Source organism: Misgurnus anguillicaudatus, chromosome 15 (assembly GCF_027580225.2).
Source record: "Misgurnus anguillicaudatus chromosome 15, ASM2758022v2, whole genome shotgun sequence".
Lineage (NCBI taxonomy): Eukaryota > Metazoa > Chordata > Actinopteri > Cypriniformes > Cobitidae > Misgurnus > Misgurnus anguillicaudatus.
In genome coordinates this window covers 35,541,324-35,563,188 of record NC_073351.2, presented here as the reverse complement: position 1 = coordinate 35,563,188, position 21,865 = coordinate 35,541,324, and the positions used below count along the sequence as shown (strand labels likewise).

General features: G+C 40.0%; 3 protein-coding genes across 4 annotated transcripts in view; 1 reads left to right on the top strand and 2 right to left on the bottom strand.

Moving 5' to 3' along the window:
* Positions 1-3,773: 3,773 nt before the first annotated feature.
* LOC141349752 (uncharacterized) lies at positions 3,774-8,802 on the bottom strand. The gene is made up of 4 exons (XM_073853881.1): positions 7,754-8,802; positions 7,370-7,461; positions 5,484-6,570; positions 3,774-5,354 (listed from the first exon to the last, which is right to left on the bottom strand). Exons 1-4 carry the CDS (start codon positions 8,091-8,093, stop codon positions 3,838-3,840), a joined length of 3,036 nt encoding a protein of 1,011 aa, XP_073709982.1. The 5' UTR covers positions 8,094-8,802; the 3' UTR covers positions 3,774-3,837.
* LOC129426260 (uncharacterized) lies at positions 8,396-9,739 on the top strand. The gene is made up of 5 exons (XM_073853944.1): positions 8,396-8,689; positions 8,803-8,864; positions 8,965-9,059; positions 9,162-9,280; positions 9,365-9,739. Exons 1-5 carry the CDS (start codon positions 8,396-8,398, stop codon positions 9,599-9,601), a joined length of 807 nt encoding a protein of 268 aa, XP_073710045.1. The 3' UTR covers positions 9,602-9,739.
* Positions 9,740-12,603: 2,864 nt separating this feature from the next.
* Positions 12,604-21,865, bottom strand: part of zfhx3a (zinc finger homeobox 3a) — a 28,641-nt gene continuing 19,379 nt past the window's right edge. Inside the window, exons 7-9 of one of the 2 annotated variants that reach the window (XM_055173627.2) lie at positions 21,418-21,526; positions 16,023-21,305; positions 12,604-15,896 (exon numbers count right to left, since the gene is read on the bottom strand). In XM_055173627.2, the coding sequence (XP_055029602.2) occupies positions 14,629-15,896; positions 16,023-21,305; positions 21,418-21,526 (6,660 nt within the window). In that variant the 3' untranslated portion in view covers positions 12,604-14,628. The remainder of the gene's footprint in view (positions 15,897-16,022; positions 21,306-21,417; positions 21,527-21,865) is intronic. The other variant, XM_055173628.2, reaches the window with a different exon arrangement.

Genomic DNA, 21,865 nt, shown 5'->3' with positions numbered 1-21,865 from the left:
ATCACAAAAAAAGAATCAAAAATTTATGTGACTATATCACAAACCTACGTGGGACTGTGTAGGTATTACATGTTGTGTGTACTTCAGGCAACTTGATTATTTTTTTTTTTTGCAGCAGCATTTTTTCAAGTCAACATATATTTTTTATAATAACATATACGTTTTTATAAGGTCACAGGTAAAAACTTAAAGGTGCAGTGTGTACTTTTTAGAAGTATCTCTTGACAGATATGCAAAATAATATACAAAACTATATTATTGAGGTGTATGAAGACCTTTTTATAATGAACTTTTATGTTTTTATTACCTTAAAATTAGACGTTTTTATCTACATACACCGAGGGTCCCATTACATGGAAGTTGCCATTTTGTGCCGCCATGTTTCTACAGAAGCCCTTAACGGACAAACTTTTTAAGAAGTTGTGTCCGACGATGTCATGTTTTTCCAGTGGCGGCTACCGTGGCTTCTCTATGCGTTTCAAAACAAGGGGTAAGCAGTGGACTGAGCCGTTGGTTGCAATTCACAACCTCACCACTAGATGCCACTAAAATTTACACACTGCACCTTTTAAACAGTAGGTTGAAAAAAACAAGTTGTTTTAACTTCATGCTGCATTTTTTTACAGTGTAGGCCTATATGCATGAGTGTGCATGAGTGTGTATATTTGCATGCAAGTTTAATTGATAATAAAGTGAATAAAGTATTGCATATACCAATTTAGTTAATATTACAATGCAACCATGCACTTCTGTGTTTTGCATCATTCAAATATGTAAAAATTAGAATCCTCTATGCTGAATTGAGACTGTAACCCCAGAGCAATGATTAGGTGTTGAGACTGACCTGGTTTACTGGACTTTTTTTGAGCAAACGATTCTGCATGAGAAAAACCCACACCGATGAATTTTCCTGCCATTCCCTGTAAGGTACTGCATATGAAAGAGTGCAACGGCAGCTGCGTGAACATTAGTAACCGAATTTATTTGAGTTTATCTGAGAATCGAGAGCGCCACAGACCTGTGATAGATGAGCAAATCTGGTCGGCCATTAAAAAGTCATTTCAGAGACAGATAGCTAGCAGGTTTCCCCTCTAAACGTCTACTGCGGGAAAGATACTTTAATGGCGCGCGAGAGAAAACAGAAACAATATAGGCCATTTCCAGAAATAGAAAGATAACAGGTGGCGTCCTGCGCTTTTGCATCTAATGAGGATCTTAAATGAAATACAGATAGAAAATGACAGAATTTGCCGATGCAATCTCTCGGTACATCCATGTTAAGGGAACACGTTGTCTTAAGTAGCACAGTGTTGGTTTTAATGAGTTGGAAGCGAGGCCGGTCCTATTTCAGATTCTGGGAGATCATTATAGTCACCTCGACCTGCTTCAGTGGAGAGAACCAACATGACACACAGTCCGTGAATCTCTTAATGATTCAACTGAAAAATAATGATAATGCCGCTACTGGCTAATCTACTGTGAAAAGCACTGATGAAATCTGAAGCAAACAATATCCATTTAACATTCATCCGTAGGAAAATGCATTATTTTTTTGCGCTAAAAAACGCTCAGCGATATTTTAACAACAACATCCGTAATGTGCGTCATTCTCGTGGCGAATCCGGGACTCTGTCCCTTTAAGAGAAAATCACGGTGCTGTGCTCATGAATAAAGATGAGCTGGCCTTTCTCCGCATACATCATAGATCATGTATCAGCAGGGCCCATCTATCAGAACACAAGAGGAGCTGAAATGCTCACCACAGCTCTGCGCTGCCCGCTATTAAAACCAATGAGATGGGGGAAGGGTCTCAATGAAGGTACCACAATCCACTTTGTTTATGATACACGGGTGGGCTTCCGTTTTAATGCAATTTTCAAACATCATCTCCACGCTAATGCCTTGACATGCAAAACCAATGACACTCTTGCATTTTGCATCTACATAAATTACATTAATGATTCTCCATTAGCACTTCAGATCCACGCAAACTGCCTGGTGCATTAGGCCGTTTCGAAATGCATCGTTGCAATGTGCAACACAATTTCTTTTAGGCATTCTCTTAAAGTGAACATCTTCTAAAAAACAAGCTTTACACACGAAACGCCTGACGCATCACATTTCGCTTGACACCAGCTACTGTATGCCTGAGCCAGAATCTCCATATCCCACCCTGCTTTTTCATTTGAAAGCTGCTGCCTGAGAAAGATTCAATCTACCCGATGCAATAAAAAAACACGCTCGGTTACAGCTTCTATTCACACAGGGCCGTTAATATTAATAATATCATCCTCACTCAGAGGAAACTCATCTAGCTAAATGTCACAAGTTTAATTAATGACTGGTCCAGTCACTGCATGAAAAGTGGAATTTTCGTCAGAATGTGTCAATGTAGATTGACGTGAAACTCCAAGTTTACGACTGCGCACGACAATTTGCAGGCAACATTGAAAACTGTTGTAAATTGTCAGAAATTGACGTGGTCCTTGCTTGGAAGATGTCCCCCCTTCCCCTAATTCTAGGGGAGGCTTTAACATGTAAATGAACATGCTGTGAGCTATACAAATGCAAATCAGGGAAGCAGCTGGGGGAGTTTTACTCAGGTGACATTCTGAGAGGTTTTAAACTTTGATTTTAAGAAAATCTCTGGTATCAGTATAGCCAAATTACAGACTCTTAAATTTTAGCTTGAATTAATTGATCTTTAAAGTATGCTACACTGTTAACCCAGATATTGTCTTAATGATATAAACATCACTTAATATTTTGAGTTTTGGACATATTCTTAAAAAATCTTAGTTCATTTAACTTTTAAGCATATAAAATTAATTAAACTAAAACATTCAAGTGAATGAACTTTATCAGTACATGTTGTAAGGAATACCCATAATCCTTTGTCCCTGAATATAATGATTATTTAAGTTTTTTACAGAATTAAGAACTGATAAGAACTTTAACTACTTAAATATTTGTTAAAATGTCAGAGGTTTATGCTCTTATATTATTCATGTTGTAAATTATAAATTACCATTTTTGTAACTGAAAGTCACTGTTCAGGTGATCAGTGTTTATTGACATAAACAGCACATTGTATTCTATTTTTCTCCACAGTACTGACAACTGTTGTCAAAAACACATTTTTGTGTGGGTTTCAGGGGAAAATCAAGTTTATTCAATGACTGACTTAGTCATGAGTTTTACAATACCATTTATAACACTAAGAGAATTATAAATATAAAAGTATAATAATTATAAAAAATATTATAAAAATAGAAAATATTTAAACTCAGTTAACTAAGCGGAGATGTTGGACAGAGTAATTCAAAATTAACTTAAAATTAAGTTTAATGCACTTTCTGAATAATATTGTAATTATTAGAAATTTTAAGTTAAATATACTTGTTTTAGTTCACATTACTTAATTTTTTAGTGCAACCAAGTTTGTTCCAATTTTATTATACGGGCTAGTACAAAGAATATTTAAGTTCAATGTTCATAATTTTTCAAAATATCTTCTTTTGTGTTCATCAAAAAAAAAAGAAATTCATACAGGTTTAGAACAACATGAGGATGAGTAAATGATGACAAATTTTCATTTTAAAGTGAACTATCCCTTTAAGTAGATTCAATTTGTCTAGGCTAACAGTGTAGATTAATTACTCTGCATGTCATTAGCAATAACCACTATTAGGTAAAAAAAGATACACACAACAATTTATTTCAACAATTTTAATAGTTTTAATCAGGCTAAAATTGAACATTCTATGCAAACAACATGTCAAAACAACAAAATGTCTGTCCAGATGGGGATGAAGGAAGGAAACTTGTGCAATTACATCACAGCTCAAATACTGTGCATAGTGGCATGACTACAGTGACCTTTTCTTTGGTCTTGCTTAAATGCACAGTGGATGTGTTAACCACACATCTCCCAGCAATGCGCTCAACAGGCAGAAATGATGCTGGGTATGACAAGTCTGTTCCCTGACGCGCCCAAACTTCTATTGGCTTTCCATAAAAATGTCTGTCCGGATGGGGATGAAGCCAGGAAACTTGTGCAATTACATGTTTGATTGCAGTACCTTTTGAGACAACATTAACAACTATAAACTGCTTTATAATGGCTGGTCGTAGTTCGGCTAGAGGGTCAATGATGGGTTCCTCAAAACTGTTTGTGTTTCCACACCACTTAGCATATACATATGCTGACCTTTCTGCTCTAGATCCATCAATTGAGTAAGTTACATTCAGACATGTTACCCGTTTGCATGTCATGGCAAAACGGTCAACGTCAGTGACACAAGGGTACATCTGGTGATACATTGTCAATATTGCATGTCTGTCAGGCTCATCCAAGATTGTCTGGTGGAATGGAGACAGAGGCACCACTGTGCAGTTTTCAAAGAGAAGTCTTTCTGCTGACACCAAAACACTGTGTTTCACATAAAGCATATCAGCTGTGTCATTGCATGACAAAGTCCCAACCAGTTGTTTTCCTAAAATACTGCCAAATTCAGCACCATATTCACATGTCCATGGCATACGAAGTTGTTGGCCCTGCAGAAATTGCCTCATAATCTGGACTTCAATTGCCCTGTTGTTGTTATTAAACTTTCCCAGTATTCCATTAAAACGCTCGAATGAAAAACACCAAAAAGAATAAACAGGTCCATAATCCAACACGCACTCTTTCAAATGAAGATGTAGATGCATGTTGGGGGTGCAGTGCAATGGGCCAAAGAGTTCGACAAATTTTGAGAGAAATGTCTGCAGGTATCGATCTGCTACTTCCAGTCTATTGATGGATATGACTCTGGAGCAGAGTATGATACAAGCCTGCACAAAGTCAAACCACATGTCATAGTGTCTGTTGTTGATAAGCCCCTTCAGACAAAACAGTGAGTAAATGGTTGTCCAGTTTTTCCACTGATCTGCTGTAAATCCTGTAAAGCCAGATGAAATTCTTAAGGGAATTCTTCCAACCTCATAAGGTACTTTGATGCTTTCCACTCTAGCTTGAACTTCATCAAGGCTTTTTGTTGTTAAAATTCCTAATTCTGTCCACAGTCTGAATACATGTCTTGCGGTACCAAGGAGAAGGTTGTGCATTGGATCTATGACGACAAATCTGATGGCATCATAGTAACTCAAGCGGAAAAGTTCTGACCATCTAGCTCCATACTCGCGTTCAATTCTTTTCTGTTCTGCCTTTGTCTTTGCCCGTTTGGATAATCCAGCATAGTATATGTGATCCTTTGACGTGCGTGGCTCCCATGAAAACCTCTCAAATCCTGAGTAGTCCATTTTTTCACCAAATTCCTTCTTGCTAAACGTCTTCAAACACTTGTGGCATCCTGCAAATGTAAATTAAATGCAATATGTTACACACACACATATATTTATATTTGATTCATATATGATTTATTTATAACATTTACATTTATAGTTATGTATAGTAAAGACTGTTTGAATATTTAAATTACCTCTGTATGCTCCATGTCCAACAAAGCCTCCACATTTTCGAGTTGCGGGGATATCTGATGAAAGACAAAGCAGAGCTGCTCTGTAAACCTGATTTCCTAAAAAAGAGTTGTCTTCCAGAATCACACCATGCCAAAGTTCTTGAAGCTCATCAACTAAGGGGTCTAAGAAAGCATTTATGTTTAGCGATGGCTCTTTTGGTCCAGGTATTAGTCCAACGAGAATCATATTTTCTTCCTTAAAACGGTCTTCACGAGGTAGATTCAAAATGACCAAGTAGATGGCTCCGACTGAATAAGGTGCATATTTGAAAGGTTGGAACCAGTCCACATTCAGCATCAAGGCCAAATTATTTGGCTCTGCTAAAAAAGGCTCTCCATTCACATACTGGTAATCCTGCCATACTTGTCCATCATATACATCTCCTAACACACCCTTTGGCATTTCCCGCTTTCGCCATTCTTCTAATTTCTCTTCAAATCCAGGTCTTTTAACAAGTCCTCCCAGAGACTGCACAACACTCTTGTAACAGTAAGAACGTATTGGATGGACATACTCTTCACCGCTCGAATATGTAGCTTTTCTTAGCAAGGCAGAGCCACATTTCTTCCTTAATGCAGACCTCTGCTGTGGGTGATTGTAGAATGGGATGTGACCACAAGTCCTGCAAACCTTTGTACCATCCCGTCTGAGCTCATAGGTCTCAGTAAGCATGTACACTGTCATACATTTTGGACAAACCACATACTGTAAGAAGTCGTCACGGAGTATACCAGTCCATTTCCTCAAGGAGCATAAAGTCTTTGGAATGTTGCTTGAAAAGGCAGTGAGGGTATTAGCACAGAGAACATTTCCAATTATCCACATGAACTGTTTGATGCACAGAAGAAGTGATGTGATGGCATTGTCAGAAATCTTGAAGGTTGATTGCCATGACAAAAGCATCATGGCTAAAAGTTTCATCAACAAGTGTTCTGGTTTTTCACTTCTGGACTGATCACTTCCATGCTCCTCCCCATCTTGTATGTGAGGATATGCTTCACTCTGCTCCTCAGCAAGAATTTCCCCCTCTTCATCCACAAAGTCATCCTATGGAAATGTAAAGGACATATTTAAAACATATGCAATGCACATACTCATCACCACCATTAAACCATTACAGATTGAAAAGCCCATCGTTAATATGGCCATTAGATATTGAAAAGCCCATCATGAATATGGCCATTAGATATTGAAAAGCCCATCATGAATATGGCCATTAGATATTGAAAAGCCCATCAGGAATATGGCCATTACAGATTGAAAAGCCCATCGTTAATATGGCCATTAGATATTGAAAAGCCCATCATGAATATGGCCATTAGAGATTGAAAAGCCCATCATGAATACAGCCATTAAAAATTAAAAAGCCCATCAGGAATCTGGCCATTACAGATTGAAAAGCCCATCAATAATATGGCCATTAGAGATTGAAAAGCCCATCATGAATATGGCCATTTGAGATTGAAAAGCCGATCGTTTATATGGTCATTTTAGATTTAAAAAGAACATAATTAATATGGTCATTACTCATCAATATGGCCATTTGAGTATGAAAAGATTTTAAAACTGTAGTTGGAAAAGATCATGTGCATCTCAAACAGCTAGCTTTAGTCAAATGAACCAGATAAGTACTTTGTGGGAACTTCATCCACTTAAACTTTATTTTAGGAATTTTTTATACTTTATAAAGTGTTTATACTTTAGTTGCTTTCATTAGTTAACTAACAGAAATTTGAGAGTCGAGAACAATCATGTGGGTGAAACATGTTAGGTTTTCCCGTTTCAGCTCTGGATCAGCATGTATTGAACTTTATACTAGTATATCCAAACGTAATTTCATGCTTACCACACAACAGGAGATGTCTTCATCATCTTGCATTGACTCTGAATCGCTGGAGTCCAGAAAAAGATGAATGCTTTGGTCATCTGCTGTTTCGTCTGAAAAACAACAAGATACCGTTATGCATTAAAACGCGATATTCCTATTTAATTATAAATTACTATTACAATAACAACAACGGTGAAAATCAGTCACAATTAACGAGGGGTCTCCAACCTTTTTGTTAGCAAGTGCTACCACAATGGATAAAACATGCTGGAGGGCTACTTTTTGATATAGTATATTCAAAACTTATTTTACTTGTTGATATGTTTTAGTATCGTTTAAAATATGTTAACATATATGTAAACCAAGCAGAGCTAATATATAAAAATATGTAATTATGCTCACCGTTGTCTGAACTGATATTCGCTGGGTGCATTTCTTCAAATTCTTCAATCACTTCCTTTTCTTGGTCCGCGGAGTGCATTTCACTTTCACCAATCTCTTCAATTCCAGTAAAGTTATCGTCCGGGTCTTTACACATTGACGGGTCATCACTCACAGCGGGTTCATGACTGGACAGCAGCAGGATCTGTACGTTATCTGGCGTAGCCCGTTTGGATTTTTTCTCCCAAACTCCATTTTTGAAAAAGCGCTTTCTGTGGTCAAAATACTGTGTGTGACACAGTTCAGTGTTGCAATGTTCACAGAAGCGGCGAGGTCGTTTCTTCAGTCTTGGGACTTCCATCTTTCAACTGACAGCACACCGTGTTGATATCACAACAGAGCTTCAGACACCCCGCGCCGCGCTTGTTTATATCATATACGCATGCGCGCACGTCTCGCGAGTTCTTCCTTATAACAATAACCTCGCATGTGATTGGAGGAGCCAGACGAGATTGTCGCCTTCGTCCAATCACGTGCGAGGTCACCGCCTATGACTCATACAGCGGTACAAGACGAGCATATAACAGATGTTTGGTGTTTGTTCTCAAACATTTTTCTACATTTCCTGTGTTTTTGCTACTTTGCGCTTTCGTGAGATCTACAATGGCAGGACGGCGTCTAGCCTTCAGCTCTCCTTCCACTCCGCTGCATGGACGCGACCAACCCGTTTCATCCAGTCCGCTGACCGATGAGAAGAAACTGCTGAATGCTTTGAGTGGACTGTCTCGTCAGATTACTCTGCTTACTTCCAATGTGAATGAGCAGTTTGCCGCAGTAAACTCCAGGTTGCTGTCCATAGAGGATAGGTTGGCTGCTTTGGAGTTGAAAAACTGTAACGTTACCGTGGAAGAAAATAACTGCAAGAAGAAAAGACGGGTGCACAATCCCAAGATTGCGGTAAGAATAACTTTATGTATAAGCATATTTTTAAGTAGCCAAAGCTAAAAGTAACGTTAGCAGAACCAGTGTTTGTTTTATAACTAAGGTTTTTTTTGTATTGTAATTTTCAGGAGGCTGTACGGCGTCTTCATAATTCTGAGACAAACTGCAGGCGCTATGAACCAGAGCAAGGGTAACGTAACGTTATGACTTAAATAATGTTTTTATTCTTGTATAAGGAAATAGATACGTTGATAGATCCGAGCTTAAACCCGCACATTTTGTTTCCACAGACTAACGTCGCCTCATAACAAAGCCGTGACCTCCGATTTGATTGGGGCTATTTCAGCAAGTCCAGATTTAACTGCCGAGAGTGACGACATTGTTTGTAAGTATAACTTCCCAGTAAAACTAATGTATTTCCTCATTTCTTGTTTAATTGTACCGTGACTGTTTTTATCTATACCAGTTGCATTTAATTGTTTTCCAGCTGCATGTAAGACGTATTATGAGTCTGTACGCCGGAGCTTCAGATACAAACAACCAGAACTCGCATCGCAGGCGGAAAATGCGAAAAGTTTGGCTCGGAGTCGATCCAGAAGAAAAAGGGTAAGATTTATTATATTAGATCAGTTTTTTGTCAATGTGAGTATTTTTCAGGTCACTTATTTGTCTTTATTGATTGTATTACAGTTGCTGGAAGTGAGACGAAGTGTGCTGGCTGAGGATGAGATGGACATTTGGAAGTGCGCCACCATAGATCTCATATCTGATGAGGAAGACGGCATTGTTGGCGGGGTGTCTGGATGGATTGTGCGGCCACCGCCCTCTCGCAGCCTGGAACTTTCCGAGCTCTGTGCCACGCTGCAATCCAGATTAGAGGCGATACCAAAATACAGGGCAACTCACCATATACGCCTGCAAAAGTGACACTTTTCCCCAACGTTTTAGAGTTGTTGCTTTTTCGGCAACTCACCATATACGCCTGCAAAAGTGACTCTTTTTTTCAACGTTTTTGAGGTTTTTTTTTCAATACTTTGATCACTTTAAAAAAAAGTATGGATCTTTCACGAATGTCTCGCACTTTTTGACGTGTTTGGAGGAGACCATAAGAAACATTATGCTGCTTTGTACATAGTTGTGTGTTTCCATTTAAAGCTCTTTCTTTGACTTAATAGATGTGTGTTTAGAAACAAAGCTCTTTCTTTGACTTAATAGATGTGTGTTTATAAATAAAGCTCTTTCTTTGACTTAATAGATGTGTGTTTATAAATAAAGCTCTTTCTTTGAATAAACAGCTGTGTGTGTTTTCTCTTATATTCCTTGATGGTGTGAATAGTGTATTACATGACATTAATATATAATAAATTATTATAACAAATTATATATTTATTATTATTGGGGGTTTACATTTATAATGAGCCAGGATGCCCAATAACCCCCCTCTTTAGAGTAACGGCTCGACTTGAATTTACTCACTCGGTATTGGCTGAAGCCACTACTTTTAAACAAGAAAAATCCCTTGTGATTGGTTTGAAGTGATCTGCCAACCATTCACGGGGGATTTTACTTGTTTAAAAGTAGTGGCTTCAGCCAATACTGAGTGAGTACATTCAAGTGGGCTGTTACTCTAGTTTCGCTGCCATTCACATGCTAATTAGGTCAGAGACGCTCTACCTGGCCGGCAGAGGTTGCGCTGCTATTCATATGCTAATTAGAGGCATAGCACCCGCGCCGGGCTCTCCACCTACGTCATGGTTCGTTTATGACAATTTGTGACACAGACAAACGCGACGCTCGCTGCCTGTAAATTGAGGAAAGCTGCCGAAAATTAGGGAGATTTTCGGGAGCCTACAGGCGCTTACGGGGTCGAAAATCCTACTTTTCATGCAGTGAGTCTGACCTCGGATGGGGGGGGGGGGGTCTTGCGGCCCCTAATGCCATGCAGGCAAACTGGAATAATTTAGCATGTTAAACGCAAAGTCAATTAACCTTCCTCGGCAGCCAATGACGTGCAGCCCCCACTCGAACCCGCATCGTTCTATAGGATCATCTGCACCTCCTGATGAGGGGACGCGCAGATGCGGCGGTCATTAGTGGGAAATGGTTTCTGTTTTCCGCAAAGCCTCGGACTAATTGTACGATGAAAAACAATTAGTGCGTATTGATTCGTTTATGCAGTGATTTACTTCGGCTCGGTCAGGATTATGATGCGCAGCGTGATGATCGTGGCGGTAAAGCGCTTTGGGTGAGAGGTTTGGAATACCACTCTGTAAAAAAAACAGATCGCTAAATCCCAAATGACACCTCTTCTTTAGACTAATAATAACAAATCAGTAACACTTTACAGTAAGGTTGTAATTGTTGATGCATTAGTTAACATGAACTAACAATACTTCTACACAGCATTGATTAATCTTAGTACATGTAATGGATTAACATTCGCTAATGCAGTAAAATAACATGAACAATTGCACAGGCATTAATAAATGCTCATTGTTAGCAATGCATTTAGTAAGGAATAATTGACGACGGGCCATTGAATTATAAGAAAATAATGCACACCCAAGGTGCAATGTGGCTCGACGCGAAGCAAAGTTATGCTTTCTGAGTTATTATGCCGTTATTATTCCTCTTATACCACGGTTACCACAAACATTGCTCTGGTGCCTATTTTTAAGACATTTGACAACTAGGTGTGCGGTTATAAGAAATTAATGCATACCCACAGAACATTTCTCAGCCAATCAGAAAACAGCATTCAAAAGACCCGCGGTATAACTAATATCAACAAATATAACCTTATTTTAAAGAGTTACAAAAGTAATTTTATGTTGAATTTAATTTTACAGCTTTGGCAATAAATGGTTAAAACCAGAGAATGACTCTTGACATTTTTCCTTGGATTTCCAACTGAGGTCTTCCCATCTCCCTTCTGTATCTCTCGTAATGAGATGTGCAGAAATTATTGACAGGCATGATGTAATTTAGACCTCATTTTAGAGTACGACACAATCAGAAACGCTCGCCATCCATCCACACCGCAGGCGAGCCACGCCACACCATAAACGGCAATGCTCCATTAGAATTGAATGAATAGACGTATTTGATCTATACAGAAGTGCGTTTCCCAAAAGCATCGTTGCTAACCTGTTAGCAACTTAGTTGGTTGGTAATGGGAAATTGCATTGCAACCAACTAAGTTAGCAACTATGGTTTTGGGAAACGCACCCCAGGTTAGTTGATGTTAACTAACCTGAAAAAGTCCTGTTTAGCATGTCTTCATCTAGGGTGTACATGGACATTTTGTGAAGATATTTGGACCAGATAATGTAACTATAAAAACTGAAGATGAAAAGTTTTTATAGCAATCACATTGTGAGAACTTTGCATGCAACTAAAATAATGAAATATTTAACTAACACCACAGCATTAGCCCTTTTTTCTTTTCAGTACATGAACTTAAGCAAATATTCAAGAAGCAGGTGGTGGTGATCAAATGCTAAAGTTCAAGAGTCCGTCATTGAAACCCATATTGATTATGAATATTCGAGAGGGGGGTGATTTGTCCCTGTGGATGTTTGCGGTGGTCACAGCCTTGCTCACTAATACACGTGAACTTGAATCTCTGTTTGAACTCACTGCATTGATTTTGTCTCGTTTAACCTCCATTGATTTCCAGTGCTTTGGCTGACTGCCCGTCTCCTTTACACCGGCTCAGCAGAGTACAGGGCGCATGCAATCTGATTAAGGACGTAGCAGAAACACACATTATCAAATCACACATCATCGATCGCAACAAATTTGGTGTGCAATTTGGCGAAAGTATGATGTTACTTGCAACCTTCAATTTATCAGATGAGAAAGTCAAAAAAATACCGGTACATAGGCCTGAACGAGAATCCCGAGAAGCATGAAGACGTGCCAGTGTATTAAAAGAAAACTTTTTTATTCACTTTGAATGCTTGTATATAAGAGAACGGGAGACATTAGCCCAGTGAGTCACATGAATAAACCCAAGTGCATCATGAACATACATTATTTGGCGATCGCTACAGTAATAACATACCATTGAGTAACAGTTCATCCTCAGTAGTGAGAGAATATGTTACACAGACAGTCCCCTTAAAAGCAGAATACAATAAAAAGAAAGAAATGACAATGTGATATTTGGAATGCAAACTTTGTATAAATATAACATCATTGGTTTCAACATTGGTTGGCTAGAAGGACATAATGTAGTTTAAGAAATAAAATCATCACAGTCTTCAGTCATGTGTGGACAGAGCTGCAGTGAGACGAGGACGACGTCGTGGCTACTGACGGTTGTCATTAAAGCTTCGGCGAAAAGCAAAATCAAGCATGCATCTTAGTACAAACCTACATTAGCAGCACACTCTATATCCTCGATAATTCGACCCAGTACATTTAATAGACCAAACAATACGAAAAGAAAGACCAGACATAGAGAAGCAAACTGTGTGTGATCTCCACCTCTATAATACAAACTACAATGGCTACACAGCAGTGCTAGAGTAAGCATTCGGTTTTGTTTTCCTGCTTTTATTTTTGGTTCTCTGGTTGTTTCTTATATGAGGTCACAAATGTTCTAATAAGTTAGCTAAAACAGTATTCTTGTAGCTGGCTCCATCATCTAAAAAGATTTCCATTCCTTAAAAACAGTAATATTTTCTCAAGTATAAAGTTTTATCCTTTGTATGCACCAATGGTAAGACTACGTTATCTTTGGATTTTCCTTTAAAGCAATACTGTAAGTTATTATTGTTTCATAATATCATCATCGTTATTGTTATTTATGGCAAGTGCAGAAATGTTAAGAAATAATGAAAAAGAAGAAAGTACTACCGTTTTTTTACAGTATTGAAAAAAATTAAGTGCACAATTAAAATGTTCTGTTTGAAAGACAACAAAAATAGAAAATATCTTCAGGATGTGCATCGATCTAATTCATACACAGATAGGGTCTTTTAACTTGGCTCAGTGCAGGAGAGGAAGTTGGTTGTACAGTGACAATTTTTCAACAGCATTCGAGAGTAAATGCTATATGTTTTAACATGAGCAAACAGCCTCAAGTGTCTTTGACTGGGACAATACAAAAGTTAAATATACAAGTCATTTTTGTTTTAAACCTACCATACAATTAAGTCATTTGAATTCGACAATCTACGCAACACCAAAATGTCCATACATGTATCTATCATTAACACAATGTTTTTTGTCGTTTTCCAAAAAGAACGAATAAACTAAAACTTGTTTTTTTTTGCACAATTTACAACGGTCGACTTTGTGTCTGGACAAATAAATGTCCACAAAGAAAAACATTTAAAAGCTTAGTTGCAATTTCAAGCAAATTGGAATCAACATTTTCATTCATTACACTTTTTCTTTTGGGCTTCATATATTTTCTATTGGTATGTCTTGTAACAGAACAAAATTGAGAGCTGTTGACCTGAGAGAAGACAACATCGAAATACATAACATCACTTCATTAAGCCAATAATATAATATTTTAACACTTAACAGGGCAAAAAATAGTGTGGGTGTTTTGTGAGGGTCTGTTCAGACTTCTATGTCATAAACAGACTTTTGGTTAGTTAGGTAATAACGAAACCATCTTAGGTTCTTCACCAGTCTTTAGCTGTGCACCCTTTAGTTTCCAAACACTTTCACATATACTCAAGTTTTAGATAAAAACCAGCATATTGAAAAAAACATTCTACTGACACTTGTTTTTGGTTACAAGCACTGGTAATGCAAGTAGGATCCTATAGGATTCAGTCCATTTAAAACAGTCTGTCAAACTAGCGAGTGTCTTCCCCCCAGTGGAGGCATTTTATCTGACTTTTCTCCTGCCTGTTATGTAAAGTTTCCTCTGAGGCTGGCCAAGTCATAAAAACAACTGATATGGAAAGCATCAAACCTCTTGCTTCACTATATTACGTTGAGTCTTGTCCTTCCTTCGACCCATCACAACGCCCATCTGCAGAGTCTGCAGGTTCTACGTGACAAGTCTTTGTGAGGCTTGTCAGGCTTGAGGTATCATTGGAAGGCGAAAGAGAAGCCGGTGAGCTTTGGGCAGTCTCGGGTAAAGCTAAAGTCGAAGAAGAGCTTTGGGGACATCGTAGATCTGATGAACATTGGTCAGAGTTTGTTGGTGAAGGGATAGAAGTTGCAGAGGGAATCCCTAAAGAAGACTGGGTAGCTGAAGACGATCTCTGTTCGCTGGATGGGTCTGGCTGAGAGGTAGATGAGGGACTGATGTGAGGTAATTGAGGAGTAGCATGCTCTTTGGAAATCATTTTCTCTGCCACTCTTTGTCTATGAAGAGGGTATTCCAGGTGCTTGATGAGCTCTGCATCCCCGGTGAAAGACACCTCACAGGCAAGGCAGTCGTAAGTTTGACCATCGTTGCCCTCCTCTCCACACACTGCTTTGGAGACAATACAGTGGCTTCTAAGAATAGTATCATCCAGTTGTGGCTGCTTAGTGTTGACGGAGTCAGAGGGGGAATCTGTGTTCTTGGGTGCATCTTGTTTCTTGTCATGTTTGGTTGAATCCACGACAGATCCTCTGGTGTCATCTTGATGAAAGTGAGCAGGTTTTGGTTTTTCTGGTTGCTGCAACTGTTTCTGTTGCAGCTGTAGTCTTTGTTGCATCAATGCACCCTGCAGATTTTGTTGATATTGCTGGAGAATGGAGCCTGTTGACAGCCCCATTAGAGCCTGTGGCAAGACGGGACCATATGGGAACATGCTATCTATGCCAAACATAGGTTGCAGAAGCCCACTAGACATGGGTGCAGGGATATGGGGAGGAAAAAGAGGAGGAAACCCAGACATCATATAGGGCAGGAGGGGACTAGTGAGCAGAGCTGCTTGATCAGTTTGCATTGCTGCATGAAGAGCTTGTAGCTGAGCTGGATCGATGACATGTTCCCTTGGAATATTTGGAGTAGATACTGCTGGTCTGGATGAGTCTGGCATCTCTTTATCGCAATGAGTAGTAGTGTCAAACTTGTTTATGGGAATTCTTTTATTCTCACTATCGTTTTCTTTGGGAAACTGGGGGTCTTGTTGCATGGTCTTTGGAGTGAAGACAGAGTTGGTTGTGCTAACTACATCTTTGTCATCCATAGCTGATATGGCAGAAGAGGATGTCGAGGCTGGCTGGCGGTTTGCTTCATTTACAGGAGGCTCACTGACACCTTCCAACAACAAATAAAAGAATTAGTAATTACAAAAAATATATGACGACATCCAAACACGTGTAAATGTAAGATACCAATATTCTATAATCTTTTAATATAAAAAAGTACAGATTAGCTACATACCTGTTTTAATGGAAGAAAGACTTGCTGCCATTTTATTGCTACCTCCTGGTAGGGATGCAGGTGTCTGCAGACTTGAGTTCATAGATGACTGGCTTTGAAAGGGAGTTTGGTTAAGTCCAAGAACATCACTTGGCATTTTAAGCTGATCCACCTCTTGCAGAGCCATCAGCTGGCGGGCCGTTACTGAACCCAAATATTCCTTGTCCCTCTCCATCTGGCCACCCAAGGCCTCCTTAACTTTACCAAGGTGTTGCTGGGAAAAGACATGGTCACGAACAGACAAGCGTCCGCTGTATTTGACAGAGCACAGAGTGCACTCTGTTTTTGGTCTATCGATAGAGGTACTCTCCGTACCGAACTGCTTGGCAAGACTAAGCTTGGCCTTCTTCTCCTTGGCTCGAGCATTCTGAAACCACACCTGAACAACCCTCTTAGCAAGTCCGATGTCATTTCCCAAGGCTTCGCACTCAAGCATTGTTGGAGTTTTATAGTCACTAAAACAGGCTTTGAGAACTTTTACCTGTAGGTTGGTCATTTGAGTACGGTGACGCTTTTGACTCTGTCTGTCACTGTCAAAGCCTTGACTGTTGGAGCTACCAGGGCATGGTGAAGCTGGATCAGCCAGACTGGAATTTTCACTGTAATCCAGGACTAAATCGTTGTCAAAATCTTTTGCATTAAAACTTATTGCTGGGCTTACTAGTCCAGAAGACATCTTTTCATCATTTTCTGAAGAAGCCTCTCTTTCGGTGTTGGGTGACATGCTGTCATGTTTACCTTCTAGAGAGTCATTTCCTTCATCAGTTGTATGTTCATGGGTCATGTCTGGGCTAGGCTCCCGGTTATTCAGCTTGCTCAGTTCAAAAGTCTGATAGCTTTTCATGGAAGTGATCTCAAAATCTTCTATTCCCTCACCCTTTAAGGGCCTAGGGCTGAGACGCTGCTGATGTGAGGACATGTCATTGCTTTTACTTGTTGGAGAATCTGAATGACCGATGGTGTCTGAAAACTGAGAATAATTAGCAAAATCGAATGAATCAGCTTTGATGTAAGAACCTTCTTGATCTTGAGATATAGCCATACTATAACCTGCATTTCTTGCTTCATGCCTGTGACGTGAACGTATGTGGGCAGCAAGAGCAGTCTGTGCCTTAAACAGAGCACGACAGAATGGGCAGCGGCGATGGATTTGAGTTGGACCCATAGCCCGAAACTGACCTTTCCTCTCACGTGCTCGGGTATTCTGGAACCAGACCTGAACTACTCTTTTCTTTAGACCCACCTCACTGGAGATATGGTCAAGCATTTTGCGTGTTGGATTGGAGTCTAAAAGATATTTCTGATATAACACCTCAAGCTGCTCTGGTGTTATGGTGGTTCTCATGCGTTTGTCTCTATGGGGTTCATCACTGTTATTTTCCCAATCATTTTCCATAGAACTGGATCCTGCTTTCTCTTCAAGCTTCCTTTTCAGAGAGTTTATGGTTGAATCAGGTATGGTGGTCATTGGGGGTGCATGTGCTGCTATCTGAGGAATTGTACCTGAAAGCAAATGCCTTGCCAGTAGAGGGTTAGTAGGATCAAACAGCATAAGAGGCATGTCCACAGGCCGGTCCAGGAACTGTGGGGTAGGAAAATAACTTTGAGTAAGGAAGTGCATTTGCTGGTGCTCTTGCCAATGTTCAAAAGAAGGAAAGCTCAATTTACACTGGATGCACTGGTAAGGGCTTATTTCCTGGGCTGGCTTTTGCCGTGGTTGTTCAGTTGAGGTTGAAGTCTCTAAAGGACTAACATTTTTTGGGGAGCTCTGTGACGGAGTTGGGCTTGTTTGAGATATGCAGGAAAGCTTTTGTTGTTTAGGAAGTGAATGAGTTTGAATCTCTGTGCTTGCATTTTGTTTCTCCTCACATTGAGACTTTGGTTGCTGCATGTTGTTATCTGCTTCCTCAGAATTTATACTTTCAGCCTCTTTTATGTCAGATGATCCTTCACTTGTCTGTTTAAGCTCTCTGGTGAGATTTTCTGTGTGCAGATGCTCAGAATCGATGGACTTTACATTGGTGCTAGACACAGATGAACTAGAAGGGCTTGAGCACATGTTTGCTTGTGTGAACGGTGAGGGTCCAGATATTGGACTATGACACTCAATCTTGAACTCCATTGCAGTTTCATTCAGGTCATCCTGCATTTCCTCATCCTCATCTTTGTAACAATGTTTTTCCTGATGATTGATAAGATCAAAAATGCGCTGAAATACTGTGCTGCATTTCTTACACTGGAAACTGTTGTTGGAATTTCTAAAGTAGCGATCATTAGAGAGATCTCGACGTTCACCATCCTTCGCTCTCTCACCTTGGTTCTCATAGTTTTTTCGAGCTTTTTGGCGGGCATTTTGAAACCATACCACAATCACACGAGTGGAAAGATTGAGGAGGTTAGATAGCTGCTCAAATTCATCATCTTTGGGGTATGCATTGGCATCAAAGAAATCCTGCAGTGCTCTTAGTTGGTAATCAGAAAACCTGGTTCTTGAAGATCTCCTCCCTCCATAACACTCTTGTCTTGGTGGATCAGGAGAGGGTGGCCTGGTATCCTCATTTATATCTTCCAGGGTTGTGATGGGAGGGTTACTAAAGTTGTATGGAGAATCCTTGTTGCGCTGGCGTTCTTTAAACAGAGTGTTCCGAAACCAGTGTTTTATGACTTTATGTGGCAAACCTGATTTGTTGGCCATCTCATGGATCTGGTCTTCATTTGGGGAGTTGTTAATGTCAAAATACTGTCGCAGGATTCTCAGCTGGTCATCTGTGATTCTGGTTCGTGGTCTTTTACTTTGTTGCTGTAACATGGCTGGAGTTAACTGCTGTTGATAGAGCTGAGTCAAATCAGCCGTCAGGCCAGGCTCCACTTGGGGCAGATGAACAGGTACCTGAGAAGTCAAAGCTTGCAAAGGTAATGGAGGCATTAGGAGTGGAGGAAAGAGTGGCAGTTCCATGGGTAGAGGAATTGGGGCTAATGGAGCTTTAATTTGCGGAATGGAGACAGTTGTAGGAGTAGCACTAAGTGATACAGGTATAATTGGTTGCACTGCTTTCTGTTGTGGTTGTGGTTGTGGCTGCTGCTGCGCTGAAGTGGGAGGGGGTGCAGGAGGTGACGGAGATGGAGATGATACAGGAGGAGTCTCAGGAGTTGTGGGTCTCAATGGGAAGAGTTTGTCGTATTGCTCCCTGTAGTCTTTTGCAAATTTCTCCAATGACTTGATAGGGAAAATAGAACCATGAATCTGCTCTTTATGGCTCTTCAGTATCAGTGCATTTGAAAAAAGCTTACCGCAAGGCTCACATTCCTGCTTCTTTGTGTTCACTGAATTATCAAGCTCTTTGGCATCGGATACATCACCGACTTCATTTGGTAATGGCTCAGCAAGATTTTTCTGATATCGCTGCTTGTTTTCATTGAACTGCACAACTAACTCAAACCCAATGTTCTCAAGCAAAGCCCTTGAAGCATTTCCAGGTGCATCATGGGCTATTCTGGGTGGAAGGAATTCATTTGAAACGTCTCCATTGTCTGACACCTCTTCATTTAGGTCTTTGCTGCCTTTAAGATAATCTGCTTTTTCAGTTCTATTCAGATCATCAGTCTCTTTTGATTCTTTACTATTGTTTTGGCCAGCTGTGTCCTTTTCACACTGTGAATCACTGGACAGTTTTAATTCATTAGAATGAGTGGCACCAGTCTCTCTCGGATCTACAGAAGCAGTTTGCTGAGAAGTATGAGTTTGGTCTTTGTTTTGTTTCTGTGTAGGACAATATATCAGGCCATCAGCAGGATTCTCATTTACAACAGGCTTTAATGTGTTTAAGTTTAGCCCAGAACCCTTCAGATTTAGCTCTGGATTCATATGAAACTCTCCTCCTGGAATAAGGAAAGGAATAAGCAACTGCTGCTGATGTTGCCCTGGAAGAAGAGCCTCTGTTGCCATGGGGAAATGGTGTAAAAGTGCAGGACTAAATAAATGGGACTGAAGAAGGGCAGCTTTCTTTTGGAGCTCTTGCTGGAGATGGGCCTGAGCCTGGGCGAACTGCTGTTGTTGCTGTAATGGGTGCTGTAATGACATCTGTTGTTGCTTAGTAGCTGAATCAATAATGTCTACCAACTTCGTGCTGACTTCAGATGTTGAAGGTTGGCTGATATCTGTGTTTGCAGTCATGCCATTGTGGTCACTGTTTTGTTTTTGTTGGCTTAAGATAGCACTGTTCATGGAAGTCACAGGCTTCGGGGTTCCAGGGGTGCTCAACACTGCTTTGCCTGGAAGGGGGCTAACAGATTCTGAGCTTGAGCTAGATGAATCAATCTTGGATGCACGAGCTTTGGTCTGGTGCAGGACAGAACGCATGTGAATCTCTAAAGTTGAACTCTGGCTGTACGCTACATTGCAAATGCTACATTTGAATGGTTTGTGGTCTGTACTGTTAACAGGTTCTTGCACGCCAGTTGACGTGTCGTGCAATGACCGTTTTAGTTTATGTAAGTGTGACACTGAGTTATAGTGAACCAAGAGAATATTCTTCTGGGTGAAGGACTCCTTGCAAACTGTACACTTGAAAGGCCTTGATGGATCCAGGAATTTCTCCATTGTGATATTTGGGCCTTTTCGCAGTGGAAGAACAGGTTGTTTGAGGTCGCATTCAGCACTGTCTTTAACCAAACCTGAATCATGGTCAGTAGGACTTAATTTCTCCTCCAAGTCACATTCTTCATCATCTTTCATCACAGTTTCCTCTGGTGATTCTTCATCTTCATCAAAAGCTTGGTCTGTAGAGACCAGGGATTCACCATTCATCATCAAACCACCATAAAGCTGCTGTATCTGGGTTTCACTTAGCTCCAAGTGGTTTGTCTCAAGGTGTTTCCGAAGTGCCTGGAGTGTACGAAAACTACGTTGGCAGAGGCAGCACATGGTTGCAGCTCTGATAGCATGGTACTGAGAATGCTGTTGCAGCTTTTCAGGGGTTTTGAAAGCCAGACTGCACTGATTGCACCGGTACTTGTAAATGTGTCTGTCGGATATTGCCGTAGGAGATTTCTGACTATGAAGCTGGTTGAAGTGCGTTTGGAGTGCACTTGAGGATGTAAAGACTTTGTTACAGCCTTTTTGCCAGCAAGGAAACGCTGCACTGTTCTCCTTTGTGGATTCTGCATCTTCTGAAGGTTGCTTATGGATTTTTGCTGTTTCTTGGGGTGTGGAACCTCTTTCGGGTTCAGCATCTGCTATAATTTCTAAAAAAAAAAAAACACACAGAATGGGATTTAGAATGGGAAGATTGTTCAATTACAAAAAAATGACAGTTATTTTTTAAAAAAATAATAATAATGTGAAATTCATACTAACCATCCAATCTCTTTGTTTCATTAGTGTTTAGACCGTTCATTGTCTGTTGGGAATCAGAATTCTGCACTGGTAGAAACATTTTCTCTGGCAGCACGTCTGACGCAATCACCTGATCACAAGAGAAAAGAAATCATAATAGGTTTGATAAATCCATTTTGTGGATTAATTAATCCGCAAAATCTCATTATTAAGTCATTTGATTGTTATCTGTAAGATGATTGGTCATTACGCCGTGCTCTCGCTACATATGTGCGCATTAACAATGCTGGAGGAAAGACCCCGAACTTCAGATGGCAAATCTGAAATCGTGGTCATGAACCAACACTTAGAGCAGTTCGAAGGTTAAGTATGAATGTAAGCCCTCTTTGGTTCATGACAACACAATTAGCGCAACACAACCAACTTTAGATGTAAAAAGGCCACTTTATTTATCTTCTTCTCCGGCTCT

Excerpts from the sequence above, each read along its gene's own strand:
- LOC141349752 (XM_073853881.1), bottom strand. The coding sequence starts at position 8,093 with ATGGAAGTCCCAAGACTGAAGAAACGACCTCGCCGCTTCTGTGAACAT. Across the intron at positions 7,462-7,753 it reads GAATATCAGTTCAGACAACG|ACGAAACAGCAGATGACCAA; the intron begins GTGAGCATAATT and ends GTTGTTTTTCAG. Across the intron at positions 6,571-7,369 it reads AAGACATCTCCTGTTGTGTG|GATGACTTTGTGGATGAAGA; the intron begins GTAAGCATGAAA and ends ACATTTCCATAG.
- LOC129426260 (XM_073853944.1), top strand. The coding sequence starts at position 8,396 with ATGGCAGGACGGCGTCTAGCCTTCAGCTCTCCTTCCACTCCGCTGCAT. Across the intron at positions 8,865-8,964 it reads CGCTATGAACCAGAGCAAGG|ACTAACGTCGCCTCATAACA; the intron begins GTAACGTAACGT and ends TTGTTTCCACAG. Across the intron at positions 9,281-9,364 it reads GTCGATCCAGAAGAAAAAGG|TTGCTGGAAGTGAGACGAAG; the intron begins GTAAGATTTATT and ends ATTGTATTACAG.